Source organism: Beta vulgaris, chromosome 5, assembly GCF_026745355.1.
Source record: "Beta vulgaris subsp. vulgaris cultivar EL10 chromosome 5, EL10.2, whole genome shotgun sequence".
Taxonomy (NCBI): Eukaryota; Viridiplantae; Streptophyta; class Magnoliopsida; order Caryophyllales; family Amaranthaceae; genus Beta; species Beta vulgaris.
This window is the reverse complement of record NC_079206.1, coordinates 46,660,258-46,679,265: the sequence shown is the minus strand read 5'-3', so window position 1 is coordinate 46,679,265 and position 19,008 is coordinate 46,660,258. Positions and strand designations below refer to the sequence as shown.

Below are 19,008 nucleotides of genomic sequence, written 5' to 3'. Positions count from 1 at the left end.
AGAGTGTGGAAAAAATTAACAAACATGTGAAGCAGGTTTGGGTAAGAAAGGGCCATCAAAAGTCAGCTGTCTGTGGAAAGGCACCTAGGAAAGTTTGGGTTCCTAAGTTTAATGTTTGATTGTTTCTTGCAGGCTATACTGAGATGTGGTACCTTTTAGTATTTGGACTATGGTTTCTCAAGACACAATTTGTCTAACTCACAGACTATAATGATGGAAGCGTGACCTTCAGAGACAATAGTAAAGGTTCTATTGTTGGTATAGGTAAAGTTTTTAAGTCGCTTTCACAAGCTATTGATCATGTGTATTATGTTGATGGCTTGCAACTTAATCTTTTGATCATTTATCAATTATGTAATAAAGGAAACCGAGTTGAATTTCAAGCTGACCCTTGTGACATAGTTAATTCACAAACAGGTGAACTTGTTTGTGAGGAAACTAGGTAAGATGATATTTGCATCACTTTACTAGATAAAATTCTAGAGAACAAGTCCATGTGTTTGAGTATTGTTTCCAAGTCAAATCAGTGGGTTTAGCATAAGAGATTTGGACATGCTAGCTTGAAACTTTTAAATAAACTTAAAGCTCGTGACTTAGTAATTGGTATTTCAAATATTAAGTATGAGATTGATAAAGTTTGTCCATAATGTGCCAAGGGAAACATATAAAATCCTCTTTTAAGCCAAAAAGTGTCATGACCTTTCGAACTTGTACATATTGATTTATGTGGTCTCATTCAAGTACAAATTTGAAATGGTCATAGGTTTGATGATTTTTTAAGGATTTACACGAGTTACCTTTTTACATTCAAAAGATGAAACATTTACCAAATTTGTTGCATTAGTAAAACAAGTACATAACTAGCTAAGTCAGCAGTTAGTTGCGGTAAGACATGACCTTGGCTCTAAGTTTAATATCTTAAGTTTCATTGATTTTTGTAGAGAGCATGGAGTTAGTCATAACTTTCCCGCCTCTAGAAGACCTGAATAACATGGTGTTGTAGAATGAAAGAATAGAACACTAGAAGAGATTGTGAGGCAATGCTTATTGAAAGTGGTCTCCCTAAGAGTTTTTGGGGATAATTTGTGAACACTGCATGCTACATATTGAATCGTGCTCTCATTAAAAGTAAATTGAATAAGACCCCATATTAGCTCATAAAATGTAGAAAGCTCAATATTGGGCACTTTCGTATCTTTGGATGCAAATGTTTTGTGCATAATAATGGGAAGAACCAGCTCGATAAGTTCAACATCAGGAGTGACATGGCAATCTTTCTTGGTTATCGTTCTCATAGTAAAGCATATAAGGTGTTCAATAAGAGGATCGGACCAGAGTTTTTTCGGTCTGGTCTGGTCCTGGACCTCTTAGACCGGAATTTTTTTTCCAAATAAAAATTATTTTTTCATTTTATTTAAATATATTTATAAATTATATACATTGAAATTTAATAATTTTGATAACAATAATCCTAAATGAATTAATAGTAGGTTTTTAAATTTTTAATTTTCTACCTTTTAATTTTTTTTTTAACATATACTCCCTCCGTCCCAGAATACTCTTGACAATTATCAAGGCACGTAATTTTAGATGATAAGTTGTTGGTTGGTTATCAGTTGTTATTTTACTGAAAAGTAGATGTGATAGGAGTTACTCCCCTTATTTTTTTTTTATCTTTCTCACTTGGAATCTTGACACTATTCATAATTAGAGAGAATCTTTTATATTTTTCTTAATATATATGAAAAAAATATAGTCCTGTGGGGTCTTGTTTGATTCGTCTCAATTAGTACTTTATTAATATTCAATTATTATAATTTTTATTAATATGTAATGAAAGATATTTAATGTAGAATAAGTGCATTGATAAAGGTGTAAAGTCAAAGTAGGAAAGATAAAAAAATACAGTGGGAGTAGTAATTAGTAAAAGTAATATTATTTTATTTTAAGGAGAGAGAATGTGGGCCGCGGTTAAAGTTGGTAGGTAATAAGCACTACTACAAAAAAAAAGGCCTAGGAAACCGGTTGAAATTGGCCTTGGAAACCGGACTATAACACATCTCCATCTCACATGTGTCATATGTTAAGAGATCGGTTATAATGCTTGGTTTCTTTGTTTGTTTGGGAGACCAGTTGACAAGTAAAACCAGTTTCTTAGGGAAGCCTATATATAATGCATAAAGAGGTTAAGAGACCATTTGACATTCAAAACCAGTCTGCTTACCTTACCCTCTAAACCACTTATTGAGCACAACTGGTTTCTTAGGTTTAATACATATTTTTTTAAAAAAAATAGAATGTTATAGTATGCAAACATAATTATCTTGTAAATACTCTTGTATTTGTGGCTCCTTGTATCTACGTTCTTTTTTGTAATAAAATATATTTAAAAAGCTACAACAATATTATTAAACAAAAATTTCTACTTGCTTTATTCATCTTGTAAATAAAAATTACTACATTTAAATTTATATTCAAAAACAATCTCTCAAAGCATCAATTTCTTCCAATAATTATTTTCCATTCCTTAATCCATAGATGATAAAAATGAACCAAAGATTAAGTGCGAGGGTGAGGGTACAGCACAGTCAGGAACCATATTGACCATTATTGCCCTCTACTAAATACTGATTCATGTCAATGTTTATGCAAAAGAATAACCAAATAATGTTTTAATCACCCTAAAAATAATTAGTCTATGTTGGTTTAGGAAACACATAAAAAGACTATTTTTTTTTAGTGCTAAGTTATTATGCAATCAATTTATAGGGAACCTAGCAGGTTTTCCAAAATAATCTGATTAATGTTAAAATAGTTCTTTAGGTCCTGAATGAACAAACGTAACATGTAGGTGACAAAAATCATTAAAACAGGACAATCATATAATATGCATAGAATAATCAAGCTAATATAAAAGAATACATAAAAATACATAAATAAAGTGTTAGAATATATAGTAGAATGATTTTAAATTAGATATCTACATGTGAAAAGAAAATAGTTAGTAAATTTAGTATACAAATAATTGATTTATTTAAGGACACTCAAGATTATACCGTGGCTTCGGTCTGAGGGATTAACAACCTTCGGGAAGAGCAATCGTGAAGCCTAAAAATCTAAATGTATATGTATGTCGATTGAATGTATTTGCGTTTAAAAGTATGAGTTTTGTGGGGAGATTATGTCGTTTGTAAAGAAATTCGTAATATATTCGTCGAGTTCGAAGTGTATTAATGTGAAAAACCATCCTTCAATCAGTACAAAAATCAAATCTTTATATAGGGAAAACGGCACTACACCTCACGCACTAGCTAATGTCTGGCACAGGCTGATGTGTTAAGCGCATGATGCGACATGCCCAGTAGAAAGCGTACACGTGGTACGCATTTTGAAAAAGATAAGAAAGAAAAGCCACATCTCACGTAGAGAGGTACGCTTTACGCAAGACTCTATGTGAGTCATAAATCCACGTCTCAGGTGCAGATTAGTGCACCTGGCATAGGTTGACAAAGCTACGACAGGCGCACCATCCCGACTCCTGACATGCCTTTGCCTGCTTTTCTAAAAAAGCGTTCTAAAAGATTTTCTTATATCTTATTTCGAAAATATCATTTTACATGATAAAATCTGATTTTAATTATAAATATAGGTTTTTAAATATATTTTATTAATACAAAGCAATTAATTATAATTAAATAATTAATTGGGATTTTCAAAGGATTGGGCTTAAAATACAATTAATTATCATGAATAATTAATTGGGCTTTAAAATATGAATTTAACACTTTCCGAAATGGTTTTAAATGGCTTTTCAGACTGCTCTGACCTTGGATCGGACCAATTAAGACCACGGTATGTTTCATCATTGGATCCTTCAATCGGGAGACACGATTATGTGTCTACAGAAGCCCCCACTTTGATCGAGGTTCAGGAATCTGAAAGTCAAAGTATACAGTGTCGTCGCGGAGAATGATTCTAAACGCTCTATAGTTTAGAACTGTTCTTTATATGCCGGTCTATACAAAATAAAGTTAGCATGCATGACAATAAATAAAGCAATCTAATTACCTACAGAAGAAGATGTTAGCAGATATGTGCAAACAACTCAGATAAGCACATAATAATGCAAGAATGCAAACTTAAACTCTCTAAGGATGCATGAGACGTTATGCAAGGATTAAGGTTATGCAAAGCTAAGTACTGACATGTCATGTAAGGTCAAGGTTATGCAAGACCGGAACGTATGTAATACAAGGTCAGGGTTTTGCAAGCCTACAATGCAAGAAGGCTAGAAGATGTGTAGAATGATATGATGTTCATAAATAGATAGAATGATTTTCGAAAATCGTTTTTAATAAATAATCGGGTCTGAAAACGAGGTCCGCGGATTACATTTCTTTGGGAGTTTGATTTGAATTGGAGGAACCACTACACATTGGCAGCCACCACTTTGGGTGAGCTTGTCCTGAATTTGTCATGAACTTGATTTGATATTGTAATGTAGGTGACACAAGCAAATTCAAATATCGCCAGAAATTATGAATTGTTTGAGAGTCCTTTAGGGAGAAAGAGAGCTTAGATTAAAAAATAAAAAGGTTCAAATAAATGTAGGTCGGAAAAGGTTTTAACGAGGCTAGGTTCAGACTTGAATCTATGGCGTGATCTAGAACGAATATGCTCCTAAATTATAGAAAGTCAAAATCATTAGACCATGATTAATTTGATTTTATTGAAGCGGTCCATCCTCGAGACGAGGATTCCTACATATCCTTGCAGAATCATACCATTCGTAGTTCTAGATCTCATTTTTTTTATTATATATTTTTTGTGCCCTAACTTTTGCCTAGGCCGCCCTTTCATGTTTTCGACTTAGCAGGCTTGGACATACCGTGAAAAAGGATTTAGGGTTTATGAAATGTTGAAAGGTTTAAGGCTTGAGATTTAAATGAAGGTTTAAGTGATTTGGCGAATAGAGGATCATGGATTTGGATTATGTGGTAAAGGTTTGATGGGGTTAAAGGATTTGAATGAGGTGTAGAACTTGTCTGCAAAACCATGTAGCTTGAAATTTTAGTTCTTTTTGCCTTTGGCTCTTTCTTTTTGCACTTTAGTGCATTTTGCTTTTGATTTTGATCTTCTTCATTTTTCACTTTGACTTTTTTTCCCCTTTTTTGTTTTTGCCTGGCATTGACTTTTTTTGATGTAGTAAGGCTTGCACACAAGTTATTCATTATGGATACTGCAAGGTTTGAAGGTTATTTGTGGAGCTTTGCTTGGATATGATGGTTTAGGGATAATGGAGGGTAAGACGGGAATAACTCATGATCCAAAGTATGTCCTCTTTTTTTCTCTCTTTTTTTCAGATCTCTTTTTTTGTTATTATTAGTCAAGTTCATTAGGTGATTTAAGTTTCATTATTAAGAGTAGAAGCATAAATAAAATAATGGAAGGCCAATGAAAATAAAATTATCTTATTATTTTAAAATAAATAAAAACAAGGTTTATTAGAAATAAAAAATCTAAATGACATAGACTCAGCATGAAAGGAATTGAAGGGGCTTTGGGAGGGACTCTCCGACTCAATCTAGAAAACTAGTGTTCAATGACCATGCCCTGGCGTTATTTAGACACTGCCCAAGGGGTTGCCGCTATTGGTGACTTTTGCTACGGGCGGAATCAGCAATATATCGTCTTCAACCATATCCTCTAGAGCATACTTCAAAGTTTAGCAGTGTGATGTCATATGCCCCTTTCGTTGAATGTACTTGCAGTAGGCATTAGGATTCATTTACTAGATCTTTTCTTGAGAGCAGGGTCTGGAGTAGGGCCAAGAGGCTAAAGTGCTCTTTTTGCATGAAGCCTAGCAAAGGCTTCTTCTATAGTCATGTCCAATGGAGTGCATGTCCTTTAAGGTCTTTGATAACCTCTCTTTTCAGTAGTTAGGGCATTGATGTTAGATTTAGAAGGGTTCTTATTGTTCTTCTTGAAAGAGTTGTTGTTGTTAGAACCCTTATTCTTTTTGGCTTGTACCTCTTCCTTAATCAGCAAGCCTACCATATAGAGCTTTGTGAAAGACTCTATGGGTTAGATTTTAATATGATCCCTATACTTAGGCTAGACGTTACGGATTACCCGTCTGACCTGATCCTCTTGAGATGGATTATTAGTCATTTTTGCAGCTTTTCCCTAGATTTGTTAAGGAAGGTGATGAAGTTTTCGTTGGACTTTTCTTTAGTTAACTACTCCAACTCACGCAAGCCAATAGGAAGTTGAATATTATATATTGCTTGTGAAACTCTTCTCTAGTGACTCCCAGTCATTCAGCTTGGTCTTATTCAGTCACCCAATGTTATCTTTTTATGGAGCTTGTCCCGCAGTTCAGGATCAATGATGTCATGGCCATGAGCCTAAGCCTCAAGTGTAGTAATTGACTGGATTAATTGCTCGACTTTTGAACCTCAAATCCATCTCGATCTTGACAGGAGGTGCTGGTGGTGGTGGAGTGTCATCGTACCCTTCTTCTTTAGTTAGTTTCTCTCTCAATGTCGTAGTTTCTTTATCTTGCTCCTAAAGACGAGAGTTCATCAGTGTAAGTTTGGTCGTAATGGCACTAAGTTGTTCATTAGTGTCCCCCATTTCAGATGACGATTCAGAAGAGTCGGAGGATTCTTTTGAAAAGGTTAGTATGCGCTTGATGAGTTTGGGAGTAGGTCGATCTTGTATCCTCTTTGTCAGGCATTCCCAAGTTATAATCTCAGGAACTGTCCTGAATAGAATCGAATGGACCTCGTAAATTTTAAGAAATAATTTTCGAAATAATAAATGGAAATGAGGGATGGAGAAATGAAAGTGGAAGTGATAAATGAGGGTGAAAGTGGAAATGGGAATGGGAAATGAGAGATGAAAGAGAGGATTAGAAATGAATATGGTTATTGGACTAGCATGGGCTTGACTATGATGGAGATGCAGGCCTAACTATATGCAAATGCAGACATGGACTGGACTAGAGTGGACTATGCAAGCAGACTAGACTAAACGATTTGGCTTTTATGCTAGTTTTACTAGACGTAGTGGATTGCCTTTATGGACTTATGGATGATTAGCTTCGTGATGGACTAGCTTCACTAGAATCGAAGGTTTTGGGCCATTATGGACTTAAGGTAAACTAGCTTCGCTAGAATTGGACTACCATTAGATGTAAGGTGGGAGGAGCTTTGCTAAACTCAAAGGGTGCCTTTATGGTCTTAGGGGTGACTAGTTTCGCTAGGTCTAAAGGGTGTCGTTATGGTCTTAAGGATGACTAGATTTGCTAGGTCAAAGGGTGTAGTTATGGGCTTAAGGATGACTAGCTTTGCTAAGTCAAAGGGTGACGTTATGTTCTTAAGGATGACTAGATTCGCTAAGTCAACGGGTGCCATAATGGTCTTAAGGGTGACCATCTTAACTAAGTCAAAGGGTGTCGTTATGGTCTTAAGGGGGACCAACTTCGCTAAGTCAAAGGGTGTTGTTATGGTCTGATGGGTGACTAGCTTCGCTAAGTCATTGGGTATCATTATGGTCTTATGCGTGACTAGCTTCACTAAGTCAATGGGTGCCTTATGGTCTTAAGGATGACTAGCTTCGCTAATTCAAAGGGTGTCATTATGGTCTTAAGGGTGACTAACTTTACTAAGTCTAAGGGTGTCGTGATGGTCTTAAGGGTGGCTAGCTTCGCTAGGTCAATGGGTGTCGTTATTGTCTTAAGGATGACTAGCTTCGCTAGGTTAAAGGGTGTCGTTGTGATCTTAACGGTGACTACCTTTTCTAGGTCAATGGGTGTCGTTATGGTCTTAAAAGTGACTAGCTTCGCTAAGTGAACGGGTGTCGTTATGGTCTTAAGGGTGACTAGATTCGCTAGGTCAATGGGTATCGTTATGGTCTTAAAAGTGACTAGCTTCGCTAAGCCAAAAGGTGTCGTTACGGTCTTAAGGGATGCTTAGGAAATGAGTTGGGCCTTATATGGACCTAATTTTGGACTTAGAATTATAGTGGTTCAAAATTAGACTTGAAAAGCCACATGGGCTTGACATTGGAAATGAATTGAAATATACTTGTATTAGACTTGGACTGGGCTTGACATAGACTAGGGTTGACATAAAGATGCAAATGGGCGAAGATTTTGACATTGGTTAGACTTATATGGGTCTAAGATGGACTCTAATGCTAGCGGGCCTAATATGAATGCATGGACTCGGATGTAGATGGACCTAATATGAATGCAAAATGCACTCTAATGCATATGGGCCTAAAATGGATGCAACTAAATTGGATTGGCTGGATTGGTTCGAATTACAGTGTTTATAATTGGCTTAGAATTTCCAAATTCGTTTTTGAAAGTAAGCTCTTGTTTTATCTTTTGTTAAGAAAAGATCGTGAATTAGTTTTGAAATTCTTTTTTTTTTTTTTACAATGACTTGTATAGTGATGTTTAGTAAATGCTTTTGAAAAATAGTAGAATAGAAGAGGGTGTAAGATTGATTTTCAAAAATTTATGTTTTTGAAATTGATTGAATATGGTAAGGTTGGATTGATAGGGAAGATTAGTTGAACATCAAGGAGAAAGTGGGAAGAGGTCGACATGCATGATAACTCTAAATCTAAAATGACCACTTTAGATGCATCTTTTAGGACAGACTCGACCTTGCATGAAAAAAAAAGGTTTACCAAGTTTTTTTTAATGTCAATGCAGACAAACCGAACATAGGGCCCAACATAGGATCGACCACCATGACGAATAGATCAAAGAAAAGCATGTGATGCACAGACTGCATGCCGCGCAGCATAGCTACGCATGGTGCACAATCGTGCATTTAGCGCGGGATGGTGCTCAAGATGCAACTTAATGCGCTTGGCGCACTACTCCCCCGACATGTTTTTCGGGAATTTAGGCGAAGTTTTTTCAAGATTTTGTTTAGACGCGATTTTTTAGGAACGATGCATAATAATGAAAGTTTAACAAGATAATAACAAGCAAGAGTTGCAATCACAAGTAAATGTCATATAACATGGATGCAAACATTCCAACCTAAAGTCCAGTTCTATGTTTGAAACTATTGTTTAGGTTTAGGTTCAATCTGAAAGGGTCCATGACTAAGAGATTGATCACACATTTGTACGCCTTCTTAAAGAGGTGGCCACGTGTAAAACGCACTCCAGTTCTAAAGTCAGGAACAAGAGAACAATGCCATGGTTGGGTAGGTTCGGTTATGACTAAAATCTAACACTATCGCTCATGAAGATTTTTGGAAGGACAAAGTGCAAACCCCCCGGAGTGACCTCACACATATAGAACATGTGCTAATGAGGCAAGGAATATTGTCCTTATAGTGGCTAAAACAATAGCCATGCATATGCAAACTATAATGTCAATATAATGCATAAAAAAGAAAAAAATCGTATTTTTCTAGTTTCACCCACTCATTTAAAAAATTACGTTTTTAAAAATCCTACCCAGTGGAGTCGCCAAATTGTAGGTGTGTTATTATATTCGCGTACGTAGGAAGAGCGTGTATTAGACTTGCCTATCCCACTGTAAAAGGTTTGTATTGAAAATGTTTTGAAGTCGCCAACAAGTATTTAAAGGAAGAATTATAAATCTAATTGAATATGGAAAATCGTAGAGACAAATTAATTAAGGACTTATCCAATGTAGATTTCCCCGTATGGACTCCATAGATGGTCAAAATTCACGTAAAATTGAGTTCGGGGGTGAGGGTACAACACAATTAGGAACCATGTTTCCCATTGCTGGCCTCTACTAAATACAGATTCATGTAAATAATTATGCAAAAGAATAACCTTTAAGCACCCTAAAAATAATTAGTCTAGATTGTTTTAGGAAACACATAAAAAGACTTGTTTTTTAAGTGGCAAGTTCTTATGCAATCAATTTACAGGGAACCTAGCAGGTTGTCCAAATTAATCAGATTAACGTTAGAACATGTCTGTAAGTCTTTGATTAACAAAAACAAGATGTTGGTGATAAAAATCATTAAATAAGGACAATCATATAATATGCATAGAATAATCAGGAAAATATATAATAATACATCAAAATAAAAAAAGGAAATAAAGGGTTGGAATATATAGTAGAACGCTTTTACATTAAAGATCTACATCAAGAAGAAAAAATAGTTAGTAACTTCAATATAAAAATAATTTATTTATTTAAGGACCCTCACGATTATACCGTGGCTTAGGTCTGCGAGATTCATAACCTTCGGGAAGATCAATTGTGAAGCCTGAAAATCTAAATGTATATGTATGTCTAGATTGAATGTACTTGTGTTTGAAAGTATGAGTTTTTGTAGGGAGGTTTGGTAGTTCGTAGAGAGGTTCGAAATATATTCGTCAACTTCGAAGTGTGTTAATGTGACAAAACTGTCCTTCAATCAGTACGAAAATCAGGACTATAGGGAAAACGACACTGCGCCTCACGCGCTAGCTGCGCCTGTCACACGCTAACGTGTCAAGTGCATAATGCGGCATGCCTAGTAAAAAGCATACACGTGGTACGCATTTTATAAAAGATAAGAGGTGCGCTTGACGTATGACTCTGTGTGAGTCAGAAATCCACGTGTCAGGTGCAGATTAGTGCACATAGCACAGGTTGATAAAGCTCCACCTGACGCAATCCTGGCTTGCCATTGCCAGCTTTTCTAAAATTGCGTTTTAAAAGATTTTATTTTATCCTTTAACTCCGAAAATCTGATTTTATGAGATAAAATCTGATTTTAACTATAAAAATATCTTTTGAAAATATTTATTTATGAAAATAAACAATTAATAATTATTAAATAATCAATTGGGCTTACAATATTAATGCAACATTTTCTCTCGACACGGACTGCTAGGGAGTTTTTCTTAATGGAGTATTAGAGGTTTGGTTAGAGTATTAGTGATATGATTAGAGTATTAGTGGTATAATTAGGCTTGTGAGGAGAGAGAAAAAGGGTCAAAACTAACGACCATACCAACCACCACGGCCACCACCGGACCACCTTTACCAATCACCACAACCACCGCAACCACCACTACCACCACAACCACCGCAACACCACCTTCATCACCACCACCTTATTTGTACCCAAATCGACCTCCAAATCGCCACCCAGTTAACTTTCCCCACCACCTGTGGTGGTTTTGTCGGCGCGAACCAGAGAACCTTTCCCCACTACCTTCGACTCCTACGAGTGCCCGCAGTCGAACGCCAAACTGACCTCCAAATCAAACCCAGAAAATTCGAACGAAATCAAACCCAGATCGATTGAAAACAAACCCAGATCGATTGAAATCAAACCAAGAAAATTCAAACAAAATCAAATTCATAAAATCTACGAAACTCAAAATTGAACGAATTCAAACCTAGATAATTCGAAAGTTAAACCACGAAATCGCGTTCGATTTGGTGGTATGATTGTGGTAGTTAAAGTAGGTGCTTGTGGCGATCAATTTGGTGCTTGCGGCGATCGATTTGGTGATTGTGGCGATTAATTTGGTGCTTGTGGTAGTCGATTTGGTGGTTGGCGGTGAGATCGACGGTTGGTGGTGAGGAAGGCGGTGGGTGGTTGTTGGCAGTTAGTTGCAGCTTGGCATGTGGTGGTTGGTGAGGTCAGCGGTGAAGGAAGGTTGATAATGTTAAATTAGAATGAAATAATTAATGTTAATGTTTTTAAGTATAGTTGTTAATGATGTTTAGATCTTCATAAATGGGGGCATTTTTGCAATTTCATACTAACAAACTTACCTAAATAGTAAGAAATAAAATTGTTGCAGTTTTTGTGTTACAGCACAAAATGGCAAAGTTGGGTTTTTTTATTACAAATTACAATTAATTATTATGAAGCATTAGTTGGGCTTTAAAATAGGACTTAACCACTTTTCGAAATGGTTTTGTATGGCTTTTCAGAATGCTCTATCCTTAGGTCGATCCAATTAAGACCACGGTATGTTTCATCATCGGATCCTTAAATAGGGAGACACGATTATGTGTCTATAATAGACGCTTCCCTTTAAGTTTGAAAGGTTGTTAGCATCGAGAGCTGTGAAGAAAACATTTGACTTGCTGGGATCCATGACATGGTGAATGGCATTGATGTTCTTTAAAGTCGAGTCTCATAAACAATATTCCCGTGCCCCAATTCCAAGGAAAGGCTCAACTGTAGCCCATTGAGATATCTTCTATGCGTCATCGTGGGTGTTGACATGGTGCCCATGTCGAGTTGCGTTTTCTAACTTGTGAACGTAATGCATCATTCTTTCCTTGTAGTATTGTTAATTTTTTATTCATGACATCTACCGCATGGGTGATACGGTGGTCGATGTCTTGCATTGAAAAAGAATGGTCCCTTGACATCTTCAAGGCTCTTGACCGTTTTAACACTCAAACTCTCTGAAAAAGGTTTTGGCTAGAGGCCCCAAGGTGGGCCCCTAGTTATTTAACTAATTTTTAGCATAATACTAACAATTAAAGTTTTAAATGAGAACTTTAACTAAACAAAGAGTGTAATGGATGAATGTATAAATTGTGGCGTATGTTATTGTGAATAATCATAGGATGAATTAATCTTATACTTTGCCTTGTACGTGTATTATATAAATTAACATGGAGGATAACGTCGATATTACTACCCATGAACGTGTAATAACTCCTCTTCATAAAATGTAACTGCTTCCTTGTCTTATGCCCTCAACCATCAGTTGACCTCTCTTCATTCTAATTTGTCCCAATTCATCAGATAACTACTCACATGGCGTGTTGCACACATTGAACTTGAGGCTTGATTTTTCCAACTCAAAAGATTGGCTTAACAAATGCAAGGACACCATTTATAAGGATGACCTACGAAACACTGGATATGCTTTGGCTCATTCATGCAATCCATCTTTCAGGGAACTTCATAGCTCTAAAAACAAGTTCTACAAAGTCCTATCTGGCCTGATCATAAGCTTTGTTAAAATCAACCTTTATAACAACTGTAAAGTTTTTCCCCTTCTTCTGTTTGTTTACCCGGTTGACCAACTCCTGGCCGACTAAAATATGCACACACATAATTGTCTGATATGCCATGTTTATATGGCATTCTTGACACTTTTTCACTACATACTAATGGGATTTGACACAAGTTTTGTAATGATATTGATCTTTTTCTCAACTATGTTGTAATTTGCTCTTTTGAATCATTTAAGCTCATTTGTGTTGGAGAAAGTTCAAGTTGAGGATTTAGCAAGTCGACAAAGCTTTTTGAAGAGTTATGATCGTGAAGCAAGGAAGTGAAATTTGTGCTTGTTGAACATTTTGGTAAGATCAAGTCAGTTGTAACCTTTTTGATGAGAAGTTGTACGGGTGATTATCGCGGTCGCGAAAGATTTCGCCGCGGACGCGACGAGCAAATAAAAAAAATACCGAGAGCTTCCCTGCGACTTCACCGCGGGCGTTGTGCTACCCTCCACGATCGCGGAGCCCCTGTTACGCGAATCGTCTTTTGTTTTCCCCTGCTTTTCCAGATTTAAGGAACTATTCGTCTTTTGTTTTAGGGTATCGTTTTTATCTTTTTTTAGGGAAGAACAATTCAAAAAAAAAAGGGTTTTTTCACCAGGTACCCCTGTAGTTTAACGAAATTCACGGGGTACCCCTAACTTTAAACTAATGCACTAGGTACCCCTGATGATTGCAAAAAATGTACAAAATGCCATTAATGATGAACGGCGTCAGAGGACCGTTAACCCTAATCTTTTAATGCACGAAATACCCCTGAGGTTTTATTAATATGTTCAAAATTTGATAACAGCTAGTTTTTTTAAAGTAAATTACTTTTTCTGACCGTTGCACTACTTGGGATTGCTATAAAAGCAGTCCTACTCCAGGTGTTTTGCTCCCTCCTCATACAAATTATAGTTTTTCAATCCAACTCCAATAATACTCAGAGCTCACAATCTCACACTTCTAGTTACTTAGAATCCTCATACATTAGAGTTCCTAATAGAACTTGCAAATGTAGGAAAAAATTCGCAATCCGGAGCTCGATTCCTCAACGAATCACAAAGATTGTACTACAAGTGCGATGATTGCAACACTTTTAGGTGGTGTGTTGGTATTATTGGCCATAACTCCAATGTGAGACAAGAAGAGGAAGACGAAGCAAGTAATGTGAACTTGAAGAAGGAAATGAAGCTACTCAAGAAGAGAATCAAACAACAACAAAAAATGATGCAAGGAGCAATAAAAATAGGCGTATTTATGTTTGTGTTACTTATTTTTGTAATGAACAAATGAAGGAAGAATTGTAATGTAGCACCAAACTTGTAACAAATAAAATTCAATATGCAATAATATTAGTAGCTTTACAAAAACGATCCCAATAAATAACCTTATAGGTAACTTTACAAAAAAGATGAGTATATTGTTTGCACTTTACCATATTTCATACAAAAAATATTGTTTATCCTAATTTGTACCCCAAAAAAAAAAGTTGCCAAAATAAAGATTACCCCCTAATTACTCAAACTGTAGCCTTCCTTTCTTTGTTTTTTTGTTCCACCTTGGAAGTTGATGGACTAGCAGCAGCCTTTCTTTTCCTCCCTTCAGATTGTTGTGGTTGGGATGTTGATGCACCAGATTCCTTTCTTTGCTTCTGTGTAGCCCCTCCCTTGCATGTCCTTGAATTGTGGCCTACTTCTTTGCACTTGCCACACTTAATAGTGCTGCTCCTCTTCCCTTTTTTCTTCTCATTTGGACCTCTCCTCCTCTGTTTAGCAGGCCTTCCAGCACATCTTTTGAATGGGGGAGGGTGAATTACAGGGAGTTCAAACTCAGGCCATTGAGAGGAGTTAGGCATGGGGTGTATGTGGCTTGCATAGGTCTCTTTATATGCAGCCCCCTTGTAGTATTCAGAGACATAGTCATGTGAGTTAAGCCTCTGGTCAAAAATAACCCTCAAACCATGTTTGCAGGGTATACCAGTGCCCTGCCATTTGCCACAACCACATGTCCTAGTTTCTAGCCTAATAGGGAAGTGCACATGATCATCCAGCACCTCAAACTCCCCTCCACCAGCTTCCACAACATGGAAAAATCTGCTTTCATCAGCCCTGACCTCCAACAATTTAGTGGCATACTCAGTGAGGTCAGTGGGTTCCATGTCAACAGCTCTGTCAAATCTTGCCCCCATTTTTTTCATGCACCAACCCCTAATTTCTGTAAATTTAGAACATCCAAATAAGCAACTAATAACAAGCACAAGTAGAACTAATAACAAACACAATTTCCTTACCTTCCAACAAAGTGAGAACAGGGAGATCTCTGAAAGGTTTTATGCATGCATTGAAAGACTCAACAAAATTTGTTGTCTTGTGATCACAACACACAACAGGGTCAAATACATGCCTAGACCACTGCTCCTCTGCCTTGTCCAGATATTCTGTAGCTTTAGGATCAACCTTTGTTATCTTCTCCATGGCTTTGTTGTATACATAAAGGTTGTAGGCATTAGCAGCAATCTAAAAAGATTTGTGGAAGGCGAGGCCAGTGAATCCAGCATTCTTGCAATCGGAATATAGGTGTTAGCAGCATATTCTCCTAGTAGCTTTAGGGAACACCTCCAACAGTGCTCCCTCAACACCCTACATGGAACAGAAAACAAATTAGCAGTTAGTTTGGAAGAAAAAAGGATGTAAGGAAAGATAAGTTAGATATTTAATTATGGAAAGAAATAAATGTTACCCTCATCCTGTCACTTATGAATGTCCAGTCATCCTTGTTAACACCTTGTGACTGGAAAACCAACTTCAAGTTTCTGAAAGAATAGGTCCAGCTATCTTTGCTCTCTATGTCCACTATCCCATAAGCAATTTGAAATATTTCATTATTTCCATCAATACCCACAACAGTCAACAAGATTCCTTTATAGAACCCACTTAAATGTGTCCCATCAACTGCAATAATAGGTCTGCACCGTCTTAGAAACCCCTTGAACTGAGTAGCAAATGAGAAGAAACAAGCCTTGAACTTTGGTGTGTTGTTTGAAGAGTTGGTTGTCCAAGTCACCAAAGCATAGCTACCAGTGTTAGTCCTCTTTATCATCTCAGCATATGCTGGTAGCAGCCCATAGGATTCAGAAAAGCCCCCATACATCTGCTCCTTTGTCATGCACTTCACCTTATATAACAACCTTTCCTTGACATTTATCCTAAACCTTTCCAAACACATTTTCTGTAATGAGTGCACAGGTACATCAGGGTTTGCACTAATTACATCACCCAAACGTCTTGTTAACGAAACACTGGTAACCATTGGGTTCTCCTCCATTCTCCCACACAACTTATGCTCACCTATTACAGACTTTGTGGCCCAACTAATGCCATCCATCAGTTTGGATGCATGAATTCTCCACTCACAGTCCTCTATTATACACCTAGCAGTGAACCTAAGGTTGTCAGCCTTCTCAACCCTCACTGCAAACCCCTCTTGAATACAGTAGTCCTTGAACACTCCAAGGAAGTGATCTTTGTTTGAAAATATCATCCACTGATCAAGCTTCACCTGCCCAAAAAGCATCTCTCCCACAAATGTACCATTTGTGTACAACTTATCAAAAACTGACCCACCATCCAAGTAATCCTCAAATTCTTTCTCTAGCAATACATCCAGTTCTTCACCCTCAACTTCATCCTCTACTTGTAAATCATAACCCTCATCCTCTGAACTCCCTTCTTCCCCAACATAATCATCATCTTCATCATCATCATCATCATCTTCAGATTCTTCTGCTAGTTCAGGTTCCCTATGCTCAAGTTGATGCTCAGGTTGTTGGGGAGGATTTCTAGGCTTTCTAACCCCTCTCTCTGATCTCCTAGTCTTTGGTACATATGTACCAACCCTCTTGGCAGTGGTTTTAGCAGTTTTAAACCCCTTCTTTGCTCCCTTTTTCTTTACAGCACCTACTTTCTTTGAAGCAGCAGGTTTGGAAGATTGGGGAGCTGAGTGTGTTTGTGTTTCAGGTGGTTGGGATGGAGGAGGAGAAGCTTGGGGAGGTGAGTGTGTGTGTGTTTGTGTTTCAGGTGGTTGGGATGGAGAAGGAGAAGCTTGGGGAGGTCAGTGTGTGTATGGTTGTGTTTCAGGTGGTGGGGATGGAGGAGGGGAAGCTTGGGGAGGTGATGGTGTGTGTGGTTGTGTTTCAGGTGGTGGGGATGGAGGAGGGAAACCTTGGGGAGGTGATGGGGGAGGAGAGGGTTGTGGAGCAGATGGGGGTGGTTGGAAAGGGTGGACAGGGGAGTGTGTTTGGGATGGAGGGGGGCAGGGGAGTGTGTTTGTGGTGGAGGGGGGCAGGGGAGTATGATTGTGACTGTGCTTCAGGTTGTGACTCTCCCATCACCACTTCTTGTGAAAAAACCCTAAAATACTCCATCACACTCATATCATCAGGATTGTAAACTGGTATTTCAATTGCCACAGGGGGCAATTGATCCTCCAACTCCCTCAAAGCCTCTTCTTCTTCCTGTCTTTTTCTTTCTTCCTCCCTCTCTCTTTCCTTTTCGATCTTCAGCAATCTTTCTAAGTTTCTCAGCCTCAGCTTTTCTCTTTTCTTCCCTCAAGTCCTTCACCAATTTCATCACAAACCTAGGAGGTTGCTGTGTATCCTCTATGAATACCTCAACAGTATCCAATCCTACAAACCCACCCCACATATTTGAAAGATGTGGATCATCATACAACTCCACTAGTTTTTTGGTCCTAGGATGCTTGTAATAGACTCTAAAATTTTCAGGCAACCACACACCTTGCTTGACAGACTCATCATGTATCTCATTGAACAAATCCAAAATACTAGTTAAGTCAACATCTTCCACCCTCACATCAAACTGCTTACCCTTATAATCACACAACAACCACATCTCTTCCATCTAGAATGAAATCAAACAAACAAAATAAAAAAGAATTTGAGAATGCAGAGAACCCTAACCAGAAAACTACAGAATTTCAGCATACATGAAGAAATAAACAGTCCCATTCAACATTATACAGAATTCATGCAAAAAAATTGCTAAAACAGGAAAAATACTAAAAACTGAAAAACTTGTGATATCAAAGAACCCTAAACAGGAAACTATGAAATATAGCGTGGATGAACATAAAAAACACACCCAGTCAGATTTAACAACTAAATAATGCAATAACTTCAAAAAAAGAGTTACAAAATCTTACCTTTGTGGAATTTTGAAAAGATGACCCTAAAAATTTGCGAACGCACTTCCTTAGCTTACCCAAGGACAATTACCTTTTTCGCGTCAACTTCCAAGTGCACAGATTTTGATTTCTTCCCAGAATAATTCACTCCCAGATTTTTTTGGAATTTTTTTGCCAACCAAGTTGAAGGAAGAAGAACAGAGGAAGAGGGAAGAAGAATGGAAGTTGGAGGGTTTTTTTCGAAGGAATGGCCTGATTAGCGCCTTAATGAGGGCATTACTGTAATAACCCATAACGGCAACTTAACGCCGTCACTGAGTAAGGGTATTTATTGCTTTTTATTAAAATGTCAGGGGTACCTAGTGCATTAATTTAAAATTAGGGGTACCCCATGAATTTTTTTAAAGTACAGGGGTACCTGGTGAAAAAACCGAAAAAAAAATTGTAATCTTTTAGTTGGATTATGAAGAACTAATCTCCCAACTTGGTTTATCAATTGGAGAAACCTTTTCATCCACTCTGTGAGTTTAACCTTTACCTTTTGTTTGCTTGAATGTTTGATGATTCTTCAAATTAACTTGTGGCTTTTCACAGTCATTGCTATCTAGATAATTGTCTGCTTTGAGATTTATCTAGAGTTTGTAGTTTTGTGCCCAATTATCATATGTTTTTGGATAGTAGTGCATAAGAGGAATCATCATATAAACTTGCGTTTGACCGCTTGTGTGAATGCTAGTTTATCCTATTGACATCTCCTTAGTTGTTATCTAATTGTTTAGTTGAAT

General features: G+C 37.3%; 1 protein-coding gene across 1 annotated transcript; it reads right to left on the bottom strand.

Annotated features, from left to right (window-relative positions):
* Window positions 1-14,540: 14,540 nt before the first annotated feature.
* LOC104908037 (uncharacterized) lies at window positions 14,541-17,940 on the bottom strand. The gene is made up of 5 exons (XM_010697089.2): window positions 17,689-17,940; window positions 15,761-16,984; window positions 15,637-15,660; window positions 15,312-15,537; window positions 14,541-15,235 (listed from the first exon to the last, which is right to left on the bottom strand). The coding sequence occupies exons 1-5, from the start codon at window positions 17,938-17,940 to the stop codon at window positions 14,541-14,543; spliced, it is 2,421 nt and encodes an 806-aa protein (XP_010695391.2).
* Window positions 17,941-19,008: the final 1,068 nt, after the last annotated feature.